The 21,330-nt window shown below is 41.6% G+C and overlaps 3 protein-coding genes across 3 annotated transcripts; 1 reads left to right on the top strand and 2 right to left on the bottom strand.

The window, feature by feature from the left end:
• Positions 1–1,449: 1,449 nt before the first annotated feature.
• Positions 1,450–2,382, bottom strand: LOC110560750 (olfactory receptor 1361-like). Its single transcript, XM_021656775.1, has one exon. The coding sequence runs from the start codon at positions 2,380–2,382 to the stop codon at positions 1,450–1,452; it is 933 nt and encodes a 310-aa protein (XP_021512450.1).
• A 7,992-nt stretch (positions 2,383–10,374) lies between these two features.
• LOC110560742 (olfactory receptor 1L8) lies at positions 10,375–11,307 on the top strand. The gene has a single exon (XM_021656766.1). It carries the CDS (start codon positions 10,375–10,377, stop codon positions 11,305–11,307), a length of 933 nt encoding a protein of 310 aa, XP_021512441.1.
• Positions 11,308–18,742: 7,435 nt separating this feature from the next.
• LOC110560757 (olfactory receptor 1J21-like) lies at positions 18,743–19,690 on the bottom strand. The gene has a single exon (XM_021656782.2). The coding sequence runs from the start codon at positions 19,688–19,690 to the stop codon at positions 18,743–18,745; it is 948 nt and encodes a 315-aa protein (XP_021512457.2).
• Between the last annotated feature and the right edge of the window lie 1,640 nt (positions 19,691–21,330).

Genomic DNA, 21,330 nt, shown 5'->3' with positions numbered 1-21,330 from the left:
CTAATGATAGCTTCCTCAGCCGCTTTACAGATTATGCTGGAGAGAACATCCTTGATTCTTCTACAACTTAAGCTAAACAGAACCCAGACTTTAATGCTTATTTCCTAGGCATATACCTCCTTGCACATGAGCATTTCTGGGCACCTGACAAAAATGATAAAAGCCCTTTGGGTAATGAATAGAAAAAACTGCTCAGGGTATTTGAATTTCACCAAGGTTATTGGAGGTTACTGCTATCACCAGTCCCATCTCCATCCTGAGGTGTAAATGTGTTTATCAGGTGTAAAAATGGCAACAAATGCATTTCAAGTTCAGGAAACTATAGTAACAGGACCCTCAAAAACCAATCGTCAATGGGGTTCTGAGCTGGAGTCCAGACCCTTAGAGCCTAAGGGGAAGAGAATCAGTTTCATTTCATGTCCTCATTTCTCAGGCTGTCAATTAGCAGTTTTATTCATAGGTGACCATTGTATATTTTACTGTGTCCTATTGGAGCAGAATGGTGGAGGATATTAAGATACCATTTTCAAATTTGAGCTCATTCATGAGATCTCAATATCCTGACAATTGTGTAGAGATGAAATCGACGTAGAACGCAGTGCAAGCCCAGAGTTTCTCCTGCGTTATCTACAGGCTGTCAGCATAACCCTTTCGTAGAGTTCCCTAATGGGAGATGCAGTAACAAACCTGGCAAGTTATGGTTTACAGTAGCTCCAAGGGGACTGTTAACACTGTGCTGAGCAATTATTCAACAAAAGAAACTCCCGTCTTCGGCCATATGGATTAATTCATAAGGTATCTCGTATAGCTAACCAAAGACCCAAAGCTCAGGTACCGAGTGTGTTCCCTTGGAGAATCTATAAACACACCAAATATGTAGCTTCATATTTGCTTTGCTCAGCCACAGAGTCATGGGAGTATTGAGAGTCGTGGTTGGTCAGACTGGTGCTTGTGCATAGCTTGAGGCAAGAGAAGAGCAGTGAGAAGGACATGTAGGTACCGTGACTGTCTAGATGTACTGTAATCATTGTATTTGTATTACCACTTTGCCTTTAATTCTCTATATTATTTCAGACAAGCACAGTTTAACCTCTAGGCGCCTCTGTTTTTTCTTTTGTGTAATGAAAAAGAAGAAAGATTAACCCCAGAAGAACATGCTGAATCTTGCTGCTGCTGCTGCTGCTGCTGAATATCTAAGCACATGAAGGAAAGCAAGGAAACACACATGTGTATGTGAGGACACATGAATATCAGAAACACTTACAACAGAGACTGCGGTATCACCTTTTATTAAGTGAGAGAATCATGGCTCAATGAACTCTTTAAAGTCTGAGTTGGATTGGAAAGCTAGCAAGCGCAAGATCCAAGATTTGGACTTCAGCCTCGAGTGAATTCTATTGGTTGATTTCTCCGGAATTCCCCCAAAGGATGCCATTAGCCTTGCGGAGGTTACAGTGCACATCTGCTCAGGAATCTTCTCAAGGCGCTCATCATGTCTTTGTTTCTCAGGCTATAGATGAATGGGTTCAGCATGGGCGTCACCACAGCGTACATCACTGCTGCAATCCTGTCCTTGGTGGCCGAATCAGCGGCAGATGGAATGAAATACACTCCAATAGCAGACACATAGAACAGGCAGACCGCTGAGAGATGGGACCCACAGGTGGAGAAGGTCTTCCACTTTCCACTCGCCGATGGGATTCTCACAATGGCGGCCACAATGCGGACATAGGAAACAACGATTAGCGAAGGAATCAGGACAGTTAATGCCCCTCCCCAGTAGAGCAGCACACACTGGTTGGCATAAGCATTGGAACAAGAGAGCTTCAACAGGGGAAGCAGTTCACAAAAGAAATGGGGAATGACGTTGTCAATGCAGAAGGATAACCGAGCCAGGAGAATGGCATGGGTTAGAGCGTATGAATGGGCAAGGAATAGGGATATGGCCACCAGCAGGATGCAGCATCTGGGACTGATGACCAAGGTGTAGCGAAGGGGATAGCATATGGCCACAAGCCTGTCGTAAGCCATCACTGCCAGGAGGAAAACATCTTGTCCGATGAACCACAGGAAGAAATAGATCTGAGACAGGCAACCAGCATAGGGGATGGTGTGCCTGTGAGCTTGGATGTTCACGAGCATCCTGGGGACGGTGGTAGATGATAAACATAGGTCAGTGAGGGACAGGTTGGCCAGGAAGAAGTACATGGGACTGTGGAGGTGTGGGTCAGAGCCAATTGCCAGGATGATGAGCATATTCCCTGCCGCGGTGACCAGGTATATGACCAAGAAGATGCCAAAGAGAAGAGGTTGCTGCTCCTGATGTTCAGAGAGGCCCAGAAGGAGAAACTCAGAAACACTACTGTGATTTCTTGTCTTCATAATTCAATGTGATATTGCCTTGATGGGAACAGATAAAAATAAAAATGACATTAGAATATTGATGGCTATTCATTCTTTCACTGAGACCTAAAAGGACCCTCCAAGGTGGTCATCATCACATGTAGCATATTAACTCCATGGCACTAGAATAAACACCTAAGACAATCAACTGAAGAGACAATGGCGCCATTGTCTTTAGGCTTGTGGCATAATGGCACATCATGTCAGGAGTACAGAGCAGAGCAAAAACGCTCCATTCTTCATAGCTGGGGCCTTAGTTTATGGCTGTGACATGAAAGAGAAGAAGGGAAGAGACAAGAATCACAGTCCCCCATGAAGGCCCCACAACCTGGAACTTCTCGTTGAGCCCCACTTTTCAGTTTCCGCTATCTACCATTGGCACTAAACTGGCACCAAGCCCGCAATGCACAGGCCTTTGGAGAACATTCTATGTTCAAACAATAGCAATTGACCTATCAAAAAAGGAACTGGGTCTCCTAGAAAGCACAGGTTAGGTTAAAATCTTGACAATTCTTAGAGTTTATGCTCTTAAATTTGTTACTAATATACCACTAATGAGACCCCCGGGGCTAATTTATTCACTCCGGGTTCATTGAATACTTACTGTGCATCAGCCCCTAACCTGGGTTCCTTTTCTCATGTGGACAGTTGTTTTGTCAGAGTTATCATGGACTCAACAAATACATCCATAAGAAAAGAAAACAAGGCATTGAGGTGACTGTCAGATCCCTCTAAGTTTAAGGATTTTCAAGTAACTCACTCTTGAAGGAAGGGATAAGTAAAGCTAAGGAAAGAGTAGATTGGAAGGTTGCCAATGCACCCTAAGTAAAGAGATAAATAAACACCTCTGTGGTGACACACGCATCTATTTAGAGGCAACAGAAGGCAATTGTAGGTCAAGTGAGATGATCAGAGTAGCAGGAGAGGAGATGGAGAAAGAGGCAGAAGCGGGGGCATATGGTCCTTCAGTACAAATTATGGAATCTGTATTCTATTCTCAGGAAGACTCCTGTGAGGAAGTGTGGGTGATTAAGCAGAAGGCGTTCAGTTTACGGCATAAACGATCATTCCCTTGCTATGTAGAGAAGATCACATGGATCATACAAGCACACATGCAAGCAGGAGCTACATGTGATGATGTGTCTGTACTCCCTGTATTCTGGAGGCTGAGGCAGGATATAGAAATGGTGTGTCTGTGATCCCTGGGGCAGGATGGGAGCAAGCAAGAGGGCAGCCTGGGCTACATGGAGATAGATGTTGGCAAGTCTGAGTAAGTTTCAGAATGAGGGAGATTGAAAAAGGCTGCAGAGACAGTGCACAGGAGTGGAGATACAAAGATGTGACGTGTGGGCCCTGAGCCAGTGACGTATCATTTGGTCCACACAAACTATATTCAGCGTATCTTTCCCCCACGTTACCAGATCAGCAAACAGACAGAAAAGTAACACAACTAGCCAGAAGCCACCAGTTAACACGGGTGTATGTCACCATGCACCTCTAGAGGCAGGTGGCCCTTCAGATTTCTGAGATGCACTGCCGAGAGCTGTGAACTATTTGGGGGAAATAATTTTGTAAATAATAATTACATAGAATCAATTTTGTCTTATTGGGTGTGTGCATGCGCACATTCATGTGTGTGTGTGCGAGTGCATGTGTGCACACACGGGGGAGTCAGAGAGCAGCCCTGGGTGTGAGTTCTCACCTTCCGCTCCATTTGAGACAGGGTCTCTTGTGGTTGATTGCTGTACTCACCAGGCTAGCTGCCCTGTGTGCTTCTGAGGACTCTCCTGTCTCTACCCCATCTCTCTGTAGGAGTGATTACAGATGTGTGCCGCTGTGTTTGGTTTTACATGGGTTCTTGGCATCAACCATAAAGCCTAACACTCACCTACCCATCTATCTCCCTGGCCCTGATTTTAAGATCACTCTACTGCAGGGTTAAGGTACTCTGTTTGTAACTCTTCCTGCACTTGTTTATTGTTTATCCAGTGCCCGAAATACCAAAGGACACAAAATATTTAGGGTGACTGTCAGGGAGCACAGCCCCTGTGAACATAAGGTAACTGGACACTGGTAATAAACAGAACAGGTAATCATACAGTCAAACACTAAGATTAGCGTTGAGGGAGCGTGTGCTGGTACTGATACAAAGATATAGCCAGAGCATCTATTTTGAATTCAGGAAAAGCTCCTTTGAAAAGTTGAAATACAATTTGAGACCCAAAGAAATAATTATCTATCAAGAGTAGAAGCAACAAGACTGAAATCATAAACCACCCAGGCCGTGTGACAGTTCATTGTATGAGGAGACAATCATGATTGGAGAACAATATGATAAATTGCATTCAGGATGGCCACAGGTGGCTGGGCCACTTGAGTCAAAACGTGTCCACCAGGTTGTCTTGTCAGTGAGTTTAGGTTCTGAGGGTGAATTTACGTAGACCAGCACTCTCACTGTCACACCTTTGAGATGGATCCACCGAGGAAGAGTCAAAAGAAACTTGACAAAGGAGCAGTCAAGAAATGGCTGTATTCTGCAATCCCAGAAAAACACAGAGGGACTGCCTTTTAATATCCCACTTTAATTTCATTTCATTCTGTTTTAATTTTATTCATTCTTTTTCTCCCTGATAACAAGACATGAAATCAGTGGTTTTTCAAGGGTGGAGACTCAGGGTGTAAAACAGACCTGACTGTAAATCCTTTGTCATTTATTGACTGAGGCAGCAGTGACAAACCTCTCCATGACCACATCAGCAATGCTGACTACACAGTAAGAAAAGGCACATGCACTGACTGCTGGTGCCTGCTTAGGCACTGTGCTAAAAGCGTTCACACACCCCATCAGGTTTTTACTTTTTGAAGGGAAACTCTTTCTTCGGCTAAGGAAACTAAGACATGAAGAAGCGAAGTCCCTTGTCTAAGCAGGACTTAGAGAGTAAGCAGCAGGGCCCAGGGCTGAGCTGTGGTCATCTGATTTAGCACTTACCCTTCTGTTTCAGCCGGTCTCAGCTCCTGTAACGCTCTGGGGTTCTGTAGCTACTGCTCCTTTCAGGCAAAGTCGCATTCCAGCCCTTTCTAGAGACTCAAACTCTTTCTCTCATGGAGTAGAAATGAAGCCCAAGGTTTGTATGTATATGTAGAATGTATTTCTGAAGCCACAATATTTGAACTGGAAAGCCCGGAGGTGCCACATATGGGAATATTTACCAGGTACGGGTGCCTCAGAGTTCCCATTGGTGACGAGGGACATCAGTTGTATCCGAATCCCCAAGGAGAGGAAACATACCGCAGCTGTCAAATGGGATTTCTATTTATCCTGTAGACTGTCCAAGAAGTCCTTGATGAGGGGTGCACACTACACTTATCTGTGGGGGGAAGGACAAATGGTCAGATTGTTGGTACGGGCTATGTTGCTTGAGTGGCTATAGATTCCTCTCCGATACCCGTGACATCACTAGCACTGAGTACTTAGCTAGGTCTCCAGCTGAGGGAGAAATAGTCTTCCCCAGAAGAGCACACCAATTGCTTAGCCAATACCAAATAGTCAGCCCTACAAGTAGCATCATACAGACTATATGGTATTGGCTGTGTGTGTGTGTGTGTGTGTGTGTGTGTGTGTGTGTGTGCGCACAATAAAAAAACTAATGAAAAAAACGAGGCCATGCATTCAAAAGACACCAAAGAGGGGTGCATGGGTATGTGAGAAGAGAGAGGAAATGGAATAGAGAAAGGTTGCAATTATACTACAGTCTCAAAAAAAAAATATTGGTTAGGGAAAATAACCAATATTAACGGCACCCCAGAGGACTTTTACAATTTATGCTCCCATTTGTAGTAGAAGAGAGCTTAAGTCTAACTAAGAATCTAACTAACAATATGAGTTCAGCTTAGATTGTTAGACGCTTAAATTTTATTCATTTATTTTTTTGTGGTGATAGGGATGGAACTCAGGCATACTATATAAACATGCTGCCACTTTGATAAACCTACCTCCTCATCTTCTGGATATGCTGCAGTAGCTTGTGGTGTTTTATATTAACATTTTTGCTGTAAATTGAGTTTGTACATCTTATATGCCATATGGCTAGTTAGATAGCTCCATGTATAAATTAGATATTCAAATCATTATCTTCTTTTGTTTCATTTTCTCAATTTTCCACTAATTTGAATTGTGCTTAAATATTCTGATTTGATTTCTGAGACAGATGATAAACAGACAGACATAAAGGCAGATAGATAGGTATTTAGATAGATGATTTCTAGATAAATAGATGGATAGATAGATAGATGGAATCTTAGATGAATAATGATTCTTAAATTTGTTCTAGTTTGATTTTGTGTTTTCTGTAGGTTGTCTATGCACAAAAAAGAAATTTTAACATGATATAATCCAATTGGTGAATTTTTGCTTTCATTTTCTGTGTTTTTACGGAAACATAGAAAGAAAGAAAGAAAGAAACAAACAAACAAACAAACAAACAAACAAACACAGCACATAGAAGACCAGCACTGGTTCAAACCAGACAAAAATCCCAGCACAGAGAGAGAGAAGCCCTATCCCTAATGAAGAAGCTATTTGCAATTGATACTTTCTAGGAGGAGAAAAATCACTTTTGTTTTCAAACGGGTGTCACTGGGTTTATTAATGTCAGGGCAGGCTCCAGGCACAGACAGGCACAACTTTTTAGTTTACCTTTTTAGTTTAGTTTTTTAGTTTAGTTTTTTAGTTTAGTTTTGTTTATTTGTTTTGCATTATTTTTTGTTAGTTTTGATTCCTTTTTTATTGTTGTTGTTCTTTATGTGAAAGAAAAGAAGCATGAAATTGCGTGAGTAGGGAGGTGGGGAGGATCTAGGAGGATTGGGGTAGAGAAAAGAATCTATTCAAAATATACCATATGAAGGAGAAGAGAAAGAAAAAGAAAAGTCTGTCCAGACAAATGTGCGCATGTTTCTTCTACAATGCTTCTGCAAGTTTTGTCTTCCATTTGAGTTTGTTGTTGTTGTTGTTATTTTATATCCATTTTGAGTTGTTTTCTGTAAATGAGAGACGGAGTTCTAGTTTTTTGCATATGAATATCCAACCTTTTACTTAATAGGCATCATCTCTCCCTAATACATGTTTCTTTTCTTTCTGTTTGTTGAGATGGGTTATCATTCTTCATCCTAGGCTGTCCTGGGATTCACAGTCTTCCTGAGTCAGACTTCTGGGCCTTGGCATTATAGATGTGTGCCATCATGCCAGGCTCATTGTGAAAAAGGCCACTCAACTATAAATACACACCTTTAATTCCGATTTCTCTGTTAAGTGGATTAAAAGGTCAAAGGTAATATACATAATTATAGAGCTCATAGAAGAGAGCATACCAGATAGCTTTTTAGATAAAGTGTTAAACACATGATCCAGAAAAGCAGAAAATGATAAGCTATGCTTCCTTAAAATTAAAAACTTCTACAAAAAGTAATGACAAAGCAACAAATGCAGGTGTGGGGACAGGAAGGAAATTTACTCGTGGCAGGAGTGTGACGAACACTACAGCTATTATGGAAACCAGCCTAGAGGGTTCTCAAAAAGATAAAGTCACCCTGTAACTCAGCTATTTCACTGCTGGGTGAACACAGCTGCTGGAATGGATGTTCTGCAGAGAGATGCTTGCCCATCATGCTCATCACTGCACAATGTTCACAAGAACAAAGAAATGGAATCATCCTAGGTGAACGGATAATGGAAATGTCTCACACACACGATGAAATTTTATTCAAATTTTATAATAAAATTATATTCAAATATACATAATATATAATATATATTAATGCATATACTAATATATTATATTATATAACATAATATATATACACAGAGAGAGAAAGGGGGTTTATTAGAATGAGTTACAGGCCGTGGTCTGGCTAGTACAATAATGGCTGCCTATAAATGGAAGGTCCGAGAATCCAGTACTTGTTCAGTCCATGACTCTGCACGTCTCAGCTGGCCTTTAGCATGCTCCTGAAGAAGTAGGCTCTAATTCCAGTGAAGGAATAGACTTGCCAGCCGAGCGAGAGTGAGAGCAAGCAGGCAGAGAGAGAGACATTTTTCCATGTCCCGATACAGCCTGCCAGCAGAAGGTGTGGGCCAGATTAAAGGTCTGATTGATCTTCCCACCTACGAGGTCTGGATTAGTAGTCTGCCTTCCCACTTCAAATAATTTAAGAAAAAAAAATCTCTCCCACTAAGTTTGCCAAGAATAGCCATCACAATCCGGGAAGCATTATATCAAGTAAAGTGACACAGACTGAGAAAGCCCCAGATTGCATATTCTGTCTCACATGTGAAACCTAGCTTGTGACGTTTATACGTGTGGCTGTCAGTGGGGGCGAGTGTGAGTACAGGCGTGACACTCAAAAAAGGGATCCATGGGAGAGTGGGAGGATAGGAAAGAGGTGCTGGGGAAGTGTTGGAGAGAGCAATTGGTCAATATGACACGAAAAGTGAGAGGAAGACTATGTGAAGGATGGTAGAATACAAGGAAGGCAGAAGAATGGGAGAAAAAAAGGGGCAGGAGAATCAGCAGATTTTGTCTGGAAACTAGCATAATAAAACCTACTATTGTATGAACTAGTTAAAATATTCTTTAGTTTGTAAATACTATCAAGAAAATAAAAACAGAAGGCAAAGGCTGTGAGATATTTATGTAAAATGTATTTTCTAAAAGGCTGTTATCCAAAATATATAAAGAAGTATATATATATAAAGAACTCTTAAGACTCAACAATAAGAAAAATAAACCCAAGCAAAAACTGAGCCAACAATCTAAGCAGACATTTCGCCAAAGAGACACAAATAGTTAATGAAAATATGAAAAGATGGTCCACTTCAGGTGCTACCAGAGAAATGCAAATTGAGAAACAAAACACACAACCTGAAGTTAAAATAACCAAGCAGGGTTGACCCAGGAGAAGTGAGGTGGTGTGGTGGAATCAAAATACACTGTAGGCAATTCTTGAAGGATTAACAAAAAATAACAAATCCCCAAATACAAAATATTCACCCGCATACATTCATATCCTCAATAGTCATTGCTTGGAGGTGTGCCCTCGAGATAGTGAAATCAAGTTGAAACATTCTGAGATTAGCCCCAACATCTGAAGGAAGTCTCATGGGTCCCCTGTCCCCTTGGAGTCAGTTCTGCTAATTGCGACTCAAATTCTTCTGCTTAGAGTGATCACAGAGCAAACGCCCCTGAGAGGTAATCACATCGCAGCTAAGAAGGATCCCAGAACCAGATTTAGCACAGCTGAAAACCATGAGACGAGAACTGGACTTCCGATGTGAGGAACCCTTGCCTCTGGAGTCAGCGCATCTCTGACTTTTGAGGTGAAAGCTGAGAAAAGTAGCATCACGCTGGGACCCAGGGGTTAGCGGGAAAATAGGGAGTTGAGGCCAGAGGAGGGAGATGCAGTACCGTTTCGAGCAGCTGGTTAGTCCAGTCTTCATTTCCTGTTACACTTCTAGCTAGCCAGCCTCAGTGGGGAAGAAGAGAGAAGTGGAACGCAGGGAGAGCGGCTGACTTGGGGATAATTTGCAGTTGTGTGAATGTCAGCTTTAGGAGAAAGCTAGAAGCATGGGCTTTGGGTGTGGAGGTGAGATGGAAGAAGCTGCCCTCCCACCTTGCCAAAGAGTCGGGCACGTCTCTTTTCGTTTGTAATTTCCAACGTTTCTTGAGTTAGTAACTCCCAAGATCCAACCGAAACCTGAAGCTGGTTTTTTGTTTTAGATCCATCTACTTTGACTTTCAGGTCACCTACAACACAGGTTTTGGAGAAAGCAAAATTCCCAGCATCACAAAAAGAACCATTTATTCTCATCATCATATTCCAGAAAGAAGGAATAAAGACTTACTGGGTTCTGGTGATTTGGATCACTGAAGTAGAAAGTGTTAAGTAACAATCTCATTTATAACTGGATCCAAATCAATGGAAAGATTTAACCAAAGCAGCAGTGTCTCTGAGTTCATACTCCTGGGACTCTCCTCTAGGGCCGAGGACCAAAAGCCACTCTTTATTCTCTTCCTCGCCATTTACCTGGTCACCATAGCAGGGAACCTGCTCATCATCCTGGTCATCCGCTCTGACCCTCATCTCCAGACTCCCATGTATTTTTTCTTGAGTTTTCTGTCTTTAACTGACATTTGCTTCACGACAACCATTGTCCCCAAGATGCTGGCGAATTTTCTGTCAGAAAAAAAGACCATCTCCTATGCTGGATGCCTGACGCAAATGTATTTTCTCTACGCCTTGGGCAACACTGATAGCTGTCTTCTGGCAGTAATGGCCTTTGACCGCTATGTGGCCATCTGCAACCCCTTCCACTATGTCACCATCATGAGCCATCAGCGATGTGTCCTCCTGGTGACCTTCTCTTGCTCCCTTCCTCACCTCCACTCGCTTCTGCACACCCTCTTACTGAATCTCCTGACGTTTTGCAACTCCAACGTTATTCACCACTTCCTCTGTGACCTCAGTCCCCTGATGAAATTATCCTGTTCCTCCACCTTTGTCAACGAGATTGTGATAGTGACCGAAGGCACTCTTGTTTTGGTGACGCCCTTCCTATGCATTGCCTTCTCCTACCTAAGAATCCTCACTACCGTTCTCAAGATTCCTTCTGCTGCTGGAAAACGCAAGACCTTCTCCACCTGTGGGTCTCACCTCACCGTGGTCACCCTCTTTTATGGAAGCATTTTCTACGTGTATTTACAGCCTGTGTCAACATACACTACCAAGGACCATATCGCAACAATTGTCTACACAGTCTTGTCATCCTTGCTAAACCCTTTCATCTACAGCTTAAGGAACAAAGACCTCAAGCAGGGTCTGAGGAAGCTCATAACCAAGAGGAGCATCTAAGAAGCTTCCTCTTGACAAACTCCCAAGTCTGCTGCACTTGGACCTGGCTTGTTTCTGCTGTTCTCGGTAAACAGGATCAGAGGTTACCACTTTAAAAGCATGGGCAACGAGGCTATGGGGGACAGTTATTTCCACAGATGTGATCCTTGATGCCTATCTGTTATCCCTGCACCTGTGTGAGCAGGAGGTTCTGATGCTCTATTTCTCTCTTCCCCTCTTCATGCTCTCTGTGTACCCATCTTCCAAAAACTGCTTCAGACTAATCTTTTTCTCTCAATCTTTTTCCTATGCCAGTTTCTCACTGTTTATTAGACTGGTCCTCCAAAATTCCACACACTTCAAAGTATCACTTACATTTACATAACTTGTGGCAGTTGAATGCTTTTGCAGACTGGAGATAAGGATGAAGAAAGTGGGTAGAATGAAGAGAGTGGTGATTGCATTTTAGTTATTTTTTTTCCATTTTGGGAAAATTCCATGTTTTTTTTTTTTTTTGTTTTGTTTTGTTTTGTTTTTGCCTAAATTTGATTTTTGTCCCCACTTTTTCTTCCAACAGATTTAGTGTGTCTGGTTTTAGGTTGAGATCTTTCATCCACTTGGACTTTAATTTTGTGCAGGATGATAGATACGGGTCTATTTGCATTTTTCTACAGGTAGATATTCAGTTAGATCAGCATCATTTGTTGAAGATGCTGTCTTTTTCCATTGTTTGGTTTTGGCAGTTTTGTCAAAAATCAGGTGCCCGTAGTTATGTGGGCTTATTTCTGAGTCTTTCATTTTATTTCATTGATCCACCATTCTGTTTCTATGCCAGTACCATGCAGTTTTTATTACTGTTGCTCTATAGTACAGCTTGAGATCAGGGATAGAGATAACTCCAGAAGATCTTTTATTGCAGAGGATTGTTTTAGCAATTCCGGGTTTCTTGTTATTCCATATGAAGTTGAGAATTTTTCTTTCCGGGTCTGTAAATAATTGTGTTGGTATTTTGATGAGAATTGCATTGAATCTGTAGATTGCTTTTGGTAGGATGGCCATTTTTACTATGTTAATCCTGCCAAGCCATAAGCATGAGAAATCTTTCCATCTTCTGATATGTTCTTCAACTTCTTTCTTCAGAAACTTGAAGGTTTTTTTTTTTTTTTCATACAAGCCTTTCACTTGGTTGGTTAGATACTTTATGGGTTTTTTTTTGGTGTGGCTATTGTGAAGGGTTTTGTTTCCCTAATCTTTTTAAATTTTTCTCTAAATCATATTACTGTGGTTTTAGTTCCTTTTAATTTTTCTTATACTTTAACATATAATTAAAATTGCTAATAACAGAAAACAGGAATAACAGCTTGGAAATTATCTATTCCACCTGAGGAATTATAGAAAACAATATGGGTATAATTGTTGCTTATTCTAGAAATCTCTACTCACAGGATTATAATGTAGCATTATCATCAGAAATGTATACTGGCTAATACTGCTTTAAGTATGTACTGAGTACTAGTATGTTTTGATACATGCTAAGATGTTCCATGAACCTCAGTCTCAAACAGGAGAAATAGCAGCAATTTAAAATATTAAATGACCAGAAATAAAGATGTGGTTGATTCCATAGAATACCATCGCATACCGTAAGTTTAAAGAAGCAAATGTACTTTTATTGCTGCCTTGCAAAACTTGTGGACGAGCATAAAGATGTGGACCAAAGTAGGGTATGTGGGTCCGATCCTTTACTACCGCTGCCCAGAGGACAGAGAAGGTGGGTCTCCATGAGTTCGAAGCCAGCCAAATACAGAGTTCCAAGCTAGACAAGGCTATATAGTGAGATCTTGTCTCAAAAAAGAGGAAAATAAAAGATGTGGAACAAAATGAATATGATGTGAGTAGTGCTTGGGTAAGAGGACAGTGTGTGTGTGTGTGTGTGTGTGTGTGTGTGTGTGTGTGTGTACAAAGTAGGGCACTTCTGCTTTCCTGTATCCATTCACAATGTTTAAATTTGTTCAAATAAAATCTGTTGTTCGTGGAGTTTGAAATTATCTATGCGTAAGATGGCTGATGCATCGGTGAGGGACTAAAAAATCTACCAGCTGAAAATAAGCTTTCAAAGTGCTTGTATATCTGAACACATTATTTGGCACATTAGCTTCAGGCAGAAAACTTGGTAATTCAGTAAGATACAATGGTAGATGTCAAAACGTGTCTTTGGAGTATTTATTTTATTTTAATTTTTATTCAAAATTTTACTTTATTTCTTAGGAAGTTCATACACATGTGCAATGTATTTAAACCAAACCCATCCCTCACTGCCCCCCCAGTTTATATCCCCACAGACTCTGCCAAGCCCCAACTTCATTTCCTGTTTTTACAACCCGCTGAGTCCAGTCAGAGATGCCTACAAGTGTGAGGGTATATGGTTATTCTCTTGGAGCATGGACAACCTATCAGAAACCACATCCCTAAAGAAAATGGACTCTCTGTGAATGGTCCTTGGTTGGAGTATCAGTCTCAGAAAAGACCCTTGTGCCCAGATTTTTGGGTTCTGTTGCTCTCCTTGTGGAGCTCCTGTCCTCTCCAGGTCTTTCTATCTTCCCTTTCTTCCATAAGATTCCCTGCACTCTGCCCAAAGTTTGGCTATGAGTCTCAGCATCTGTTTTGATACCCTGCTGGGTGGAATCTTTCAGAGGCCCTCTGTGGTAGGCTCCTGTGCCCTTCCCTGTTTTCTCCCTCTTTTGATGTCCATCCTCTTTGCCTTTCTGAATGAGGATTGATCATCTTACCCAGGGTCCTCTTTCTCGCTTAGCTTCCTTAGGTGTACAGATTTTAGTATGTTTATCATATATTATATGTTTAATATCCACTTATGAGTATATACCCTGTGTGTCTTTCGGCTTCTGGGATACCTCACTCAGGATGATCTTTTCCAGTTCCCACCATTTACCTGCAAATTTCATGATTTCCTTGTTTTTTATTGATGAGTAATATTCCATTGTGTAGATGTACCACAATTTCTGTATCCATTCCTCAGTTGAGGGGCATCTGGGTTGTTTCCAGGTTCTGGCTACTATGAATAAAGCTGCTACAAACATGGTTGAGTAAATTTCCTTGTTGTATACTTGAGCGTATTTTGGATATATGACTAGCAGTGGTATAGCTGGATCTTGAGGAAGCTATTCCTAATTGTCTGAGAAAGCACCAGATTGACTTCCAAAGTGGTTGTACCAATTTACATTCCCACCAGCAAAGGAGGAGGGTTCCCTTTCTCTGCATCCTCTCCAGCATGTGTTGTCACTTGAGTTTTTCATCTTAGCCATTCTGATGGGTGTAAGGACGTTTTGATTTGCATTTCTCTGATGACTAAGGATGTTGAGCATTTTTCATTGGACTGGGAGAGGGACACGGGTGAGGAAGAGGGAGGGAGGGAGGGATTAGGAGGGGAGGAGGGAGGGAGCTACAGGGGGATACAAAGTGAATAAACTGTAATTAATAAAAATTAAAATTTAAAAAAAAGGAAAAAAGAGGCTATGGTGGAACTCATACTGCAAAGCATAAGATTTTTTTCTCCATTAATTAATTAATTTAATTAACTTTACATGCTGATCAAAGCCACCCCTTCTCTCCTTCCAGTCCTTCCCCTTAATGCCCCTCCCCCTCCTCCCCTCTCCCTCTCCTCAGAGCAGTGGAGGTTTCCCCATGGGTACCAACCCACCCTAGCACATCGAGTCGATGCCGGACTAAGCATAGGATTTGATAATCAACACCCGTACAGTATTCGCTCAAGGAATTCTGTAAACTGGTTTCTACTGACTGCTATCAAAGCACATGCTAGTAGCATCCTATTATTCTAACTCCTGATGCCATCCGGCTTAGTTTGGTATCATATGGTATTAATCGGGTAAAGGAGCATTTATTTCACTTTAGGGATTCAACTGACTTTTATTTTTCAAAGAAGCTTTTTCTGAATATAAACAACATCTTGTACACTGAAACTGTTAGTAATAAGTTGTGTATGTATGTGTGTAAAATTAATCTATTAACATCTCTAGATGAAAGGGACTTATTTTGACAATTATTAAGGTCACAATCATATTGCCACATGCTTGGAGAGGACCTAGACCCCCTGTTCAAAGGAAGCCCATTGGCTGCTCAGGTTCCAGTGGGTTCCCTAGTACAGGGGCTATCTCTGGCATGAACTCAGTGGCTGGTTCTTTGATTAACTCTCCCTGGGGGTAGGGGAGGTGCAGCCTTGCCAGGCCACAGAGGAAGACGATGCAGCCAGCCTTGATGAGACCTGATAAGCTAGGATCAGATAGAAGGGGAGGAGATTGTCCCCTATCAGTGAACTAGAGGGAGAAGAGGGACAGTGGGTGGGACTAGGAGGAGACAAGGGAGTGGGCTGCAGTGGGGATACAAAGTGAATAAATTATGAGAAATAAATATATAAATAAAATTAAATTAAAAGAAGAAAAAAGTTTGAAAAAGGAAAAATATATAAAATAACAAAATTCTTGTCAGGAAATAACATCCCCTCCTCACCAGTCTTACCAGGCAGCACTTAGATGCTGCTCTATTGTTGGAAGACATGTCAGGTGCCTCTTGGAGCAGCCTGACGCTCTGCCGTGTGGGCTGAGAGCCAGCCGCCTCCGACAATGAGGGAAGTGGAGTCCAGAGAATTTTAGTCACTAGCTATGTACTAGTAAGAAATGAGCACAGGCTAAAACTCTTTCCTTTATTAACAGGCAGGGAAATTTAAAGTGAAAGCACAATGAGACACAACTTGTGGTTCACTACACTGGCGAAAAACCCTTTAATTACCAAGTGCTGTGTGACAGAATGATACACATGAGCGCACACTGAGAAGCTGAAAGCAGAATGTGGATATCTCCAAAAGTCAGAGCCTGTGTATTTAGAACAGTTTTAGGCTTATTGAAAATGCTGAGCAGAAAGGGTCTGTGTATGTCTTTCTTCCCACCCATGGCCAGTGTTGTGAGTTTTGTTAACATTTGGTTACTCGAGTCTAGAGATTGCTACATGAGTCTACAACTTAATGATGGTATTTAAAGTGTGTTCACCAGTTACAAATACAAATGTACGCATAGTCGGGCAATATAACAGCATGTATATGTTTTACTGCACTTTCTATGTGAATTATTTTGTTTCTAGGTTACATTAATGTTTCTATAAAGACTAAACTGAAAGTTTGGGTAAAACAAGTCATTGGGGAGATTTTCAATGTATTCATAACTCTAGATTTGATTTCATATACACAGCGGTTTGACCTCCACTCCTACCACACGTTGCTAGCTTAGTAGGATAGGGTTAGTTAGAAAACCCTCAGCTTTAATGTCCTGTGTTATAGAAGCTTCTAGAACTAGATAAGATGATAGATATGGAAAAGTCTATCACTGACTCTTCTGATCGCATTGAATTGAAGGACCATTTTCTTGCATTTTCTAAAGAACTGAAAACAAAATTTTAACATTTCTCCTGGAGGGGGTGGGAGCTCCACAAGGAGAGCAACAGAACCAAAAACTCTGGGCCCAGGGGTCTTTTCTGAAACTGATACTCCAACCAAGGACCATTCATGGAGATAACCTAGAACCCCTGCACAGATGTAGCCCCTGGCAGCTCAGTGTCCAAGTGGGTTTCCTAGTATTGGAAACAGGGACTGTCTCTGACATGAACTAAGTGACTGGCTCTTTTATCACCTCCCCCTGAGGGGGGAGCAGCCTTACCAGGCCACAGAGGAAGACATTGCAGCCAGTCCTGATGAGACCTGATAGGCTAGGGTCAGATGGAAGGAGAGGAGGACCCTCCCTATCAGTAGACTTGGAGAGGGGTATGGGAGGAGATGAGGGAGGAGGGTGGGATTGGGAAAAGAGGAGGAAGAGCACTACAGGGGGAGAATACAAAGTGAATAAACTATAACTAATATAAAAAAGAAAAAGAAAAATTTTTTTAAAAATGTTTACCATTTCTGATGGAAAGGGGCAGCTACATTATGGTGGTTGAGCGTAGAGGTACATTCCCCTTACTGGCTAATAAAATATAGGTGGACTAAAACCACACTCAAGTCCTGCTTGAACTCTGCCTCCGTTGTCTAGGCTTCTGCATCCTGCCCAGCTTCTTTCAGCATCCGTACTTGGTGACTGAATCTGCTCACCAACTGGAGTCCGTTGATAAATCTCTATGCTCGTGCTCTCACGCCTCCTGGACCCTGCTGGCACTGAGCAGGCTCCAATCAACTTTCTGTTCACACTTGCGACTTACACTAGTTCTGTCCGGAACATTAATTTGGCCTTGTTATCAACTTTTTTTTTCAAGCAGGCTAATTAATTTTGACAAAGGAAGTTCTGCCCTTCCCTAATCCTTAGACCTTAATGAAAGGATTCAGCACAGACATTACCAATATGCGAGTAATAATGTGGTTTTTCTGTTATGAAAAGAAAATTACAAAAAAAAAAAAAAACCCTGGGAGTACAGGAGGCACCGGAATAGGAAAATGTTGTTCGGTAGGTACTAGTCATGGAGGAAATAGGTTCCTGTGTTCCCTTGCTTAATAGTGATAACATGCTATCTCTGTTTTAACAGAACAGGAGAGATTTGAGGCATTTTCACCTCAAAGAAATGGTAAGTACTTGAGGAACTACACTTTCTCTGATTTGAGCATCCCAAAGTGTGAGTACTTAGGTAAATGCCACATGGAGCGCTGTGAATGGATACTGTTTTGTGTGTTAACTGAAAGGAAAAATAAAATTAAATTGAAAAGCAATAGGGGAATTTAAAACAAAAGATGGGGATAGACAGACGGCTCAGCGGTTAAGAGCACTGGCTGCTTTTCCAGAAGACCCAAGTTCAATTTCCAGCACCCACATGGTGGTGGCTCACAACCATTTGGAACACCAGTCCTGGAGGATCCAAAGCTTTTTCTGACCAGGCACGTGTGTTGTACACATACATGCATACATACATACATACATACATGCATACATGCATACAGGTAGACAAAGAACTCACACCCACAAAACAAAATTAAATCTAAAAACAAAATAAATAAATAAAACTAAACTTCCGTTCCCAAGTCTATTATAAAAGTAAATGCAAAAATAAAACTGTGAACCTCTCAGAGGACACTTTTTGTTATTGTGAGAAAGAAAAAAAATGTTTGTTATAAGAGGTTACAAACTATTTAGAAAAAGGAACAAAAGCCTGGATCACATGAGGATTTTAAAATGAATATTGGGCTAAAGGGAAAATGTCCGCATATGTTTAGAAAAACTTCCCCCAAGACTTTGAAGACTGACACAATCACACAGGAAGAAAACTATACCCTGGATGGAAACTGCGAACTGAGAAAAGAAAGCCTCGTAAAGAGGCACTCACTGCAGCAATTCAGAAAGTGTGGGAGTGAAAGGCTTACGTCAGTTAATAGGAAAGGCCACGCCCATCACTGTGAATGCACTCTCCGGCTGAGGATGTTCCCCAGTGCTCCTTTCATGTCCCGGTTCCTCAGACTGTAGATAAAGGGATTCAGCATGGGCGTGACCACAGTGTACATCACAGCCACTATGACATCCTTGCTGTTACTGTTATTAGGTGAAGGGAAAGAATATAGCCCAATAATGGCTCCATAGTACAGAGACACCACTGAGAGGTGGGAGCCGCACGTGGACAAGGCTTTGCAGATTCCCTTGATGGAGGGATTTCTCAGGATGGTGGCTCCGATGTGGCCGTAAGAGATCAGGATGCATATCAATGGCACAGTTATGATCACCACTCCCACCGTGAAGATGACCAGTTCATTGATGGAGGTGTCTGAGCTAGACAGCTTAAGCAGGGCAGACAGGTCACAGAAGAAGTGGGGCAGAGTAGTGTCCCCACAGAAAGAGAGGCGAGCAAGCAGGAGAGTGTGCACAAGGGCACTTGCAAAGGACAAGACCCAGGACACCATCACTAGCAGGACACAGAGGCTCTGACTCATGATGGGGCTGTAGTGCAGAGGGTGGCAGATGGCCACATACCTGTCATAGGCCATGGAGGTCAGAAGGAAGCTGTCAAGATCTGCAAAGAACAGGAAAAAATACACCTGGGAAACACAGCCAGCGTACGAGATGGACTGAGTGTGAGTCAGCATGTTCGTGAGCATCTTTGGAGCCGTGACTGACGAGAAGGAGATGTCTGTGAAGGCCAAGTGGCTGAGGAAGAAGTACATGGGGGTGTGGAGGCGGGAGTCCAGCCTGATGAGCAGGATGATGAGCAGGTTCCCCAGCACCGTGGTCAGGTACATGGCCAGGAACAGGGCGGAGATCGTGGCGTGGTCCTCTGGCTGGGTGGGGAGCCCCAGGAGGAGGAACTCAGTTGCGCTGCTCTGATTATTGCTTCCGATGCAGCTCATTTTCTCTTTTTCTGGAAGTGAAAATGAGACAGAAATGTGGAAAAGAGGTGGCTGTGGCTATTACGTAACAAAACCTCCATCATCTTTGAACCAGTTAGTCTGTTCATTTCACCCCAAATGAGCAACTTTTGGCAATGCTGCTCAAGGGACACCAACCCAGTATCTTTTGGAGAATCTGGGAAGCATTGTTTTGGGAGTTCATGATGAAAATCCGAGATTAGGTAATTAGGATGTAAGGCTAAGTGAGTAATTGTTAATTTTTAAAAAATAGCAGATGATCTGCAACCGTCTTGTCTACATTACACACGCCTTGGAAACACATGTTGGCTGATGCTTTATTTTCAAGAGTGAGATGGAAGGGCCCCCACCGTGTTCTTGCATTGACATGCATGCACTTGCCACTAGATCTCCAATTCCTGATACTGTAAAGTATCAAAAGAACCCAGTGGGGGTCCTTTGGACTTAAAATATTGACTGGCGTTACACACAATGTAGCTTCAGTTCTTTACTGGTATCATTTCACACGCAACATTTTCAGAATTTCTTTATCCCTCCTAGGGGGTCTTCACGGGAAATAGAGGAAAAGTCTGTTTCTCTTCCAAACTCTTCTGCAGTGTGTATTTCCTCGACTCAGTTGTATCATCCTTTTGCAAGTCCTTAGAAATGCTTGGCTTTTCTAGAATGTCTCTAGAATTTTCTAGAATTTTTCTTGGGGGGGTGGGTGAGGGAGAGATGGAATTCTCAGTGTAACATTGCTTCTTCTCATTGTTTCTAGTCAAGTTGTGCCAGTGATTTTAATTGACATTGTACTAATTCATATTTCTAAATTTTTAAAAATATTTTCCAATGATGATCAATGGAAACTCATCAATGAGGATCAATCTTTCTTGATCCTCCATATCATTCAGTCTTAGAACTGCCCATGTAAATGGTCCCAATATAATAAAGAAAGTGAGCATTAAGAAACGGCTATTTTAAAATAAAATTCAGAGCTGTGAGATTGCTTACTGGGTAAAGACACCTGCTCTCTATCAACCTATATGGGATCATGGGATCCTCTGGACCCACATGATAGAAATGAGAAATAACACACAGGTTATCCTCTGATCTCCACATGCATGTCATCTCACACACACACACACACACACACACACACACACACAAATATATACACACTGAGTATATGTAATAAAACAATTTCAAAAATAAATAAATAAATAAATCCATACTTAATTAATCTGTAAAGGCTTATTCAGTCTGAGTGCTTTATCTGAGAGCTAAGATGGCTTATGTTATGGTCTACCATATCATTTTGTAAATAAAGTTTATATTTCTGTACAAATTTTTCTACTTTGAAAAAAGAAAATCTTTATAATTAATACACTCTCAACCTATATGTTAAATATTTTTTCTAATGTAATACTCTTACCTGGGTTGTACCTACAGCTGTAACCCATTACTGTGTTAATAATAGTTTATTATAATAAATGTGCTAATTAGTTCTTTCTTGAACATTTATGTATGTTTTATGAATCCCTAGAAGTAGAGTCAGGAGTACAAATTAATGTTTTGATAGATGGCCATTTACAGAGGCTAAAGTGGCCATAACATTGAATCCTAAGTGTTCTTTAGAAGGAAGT

This window comes from Meriones unguiculatus, chromosome 8 (assembly GCF_030254825.1).
Source record: "Meriones unguiculatus strain TT.TT164.6M chromosome 8, Bangor_MerUng_6.1, whole genome shotgun sequence".
Lineage (NCBI taxonomy): Eukaryota > Metazoa > Chordata > Mammalia > Rodentia > Muridae > Meriones > Meriones unguiculatus.
This window is presented reverse-complemented; position numbering and strand designations above follow the sequence as displayed.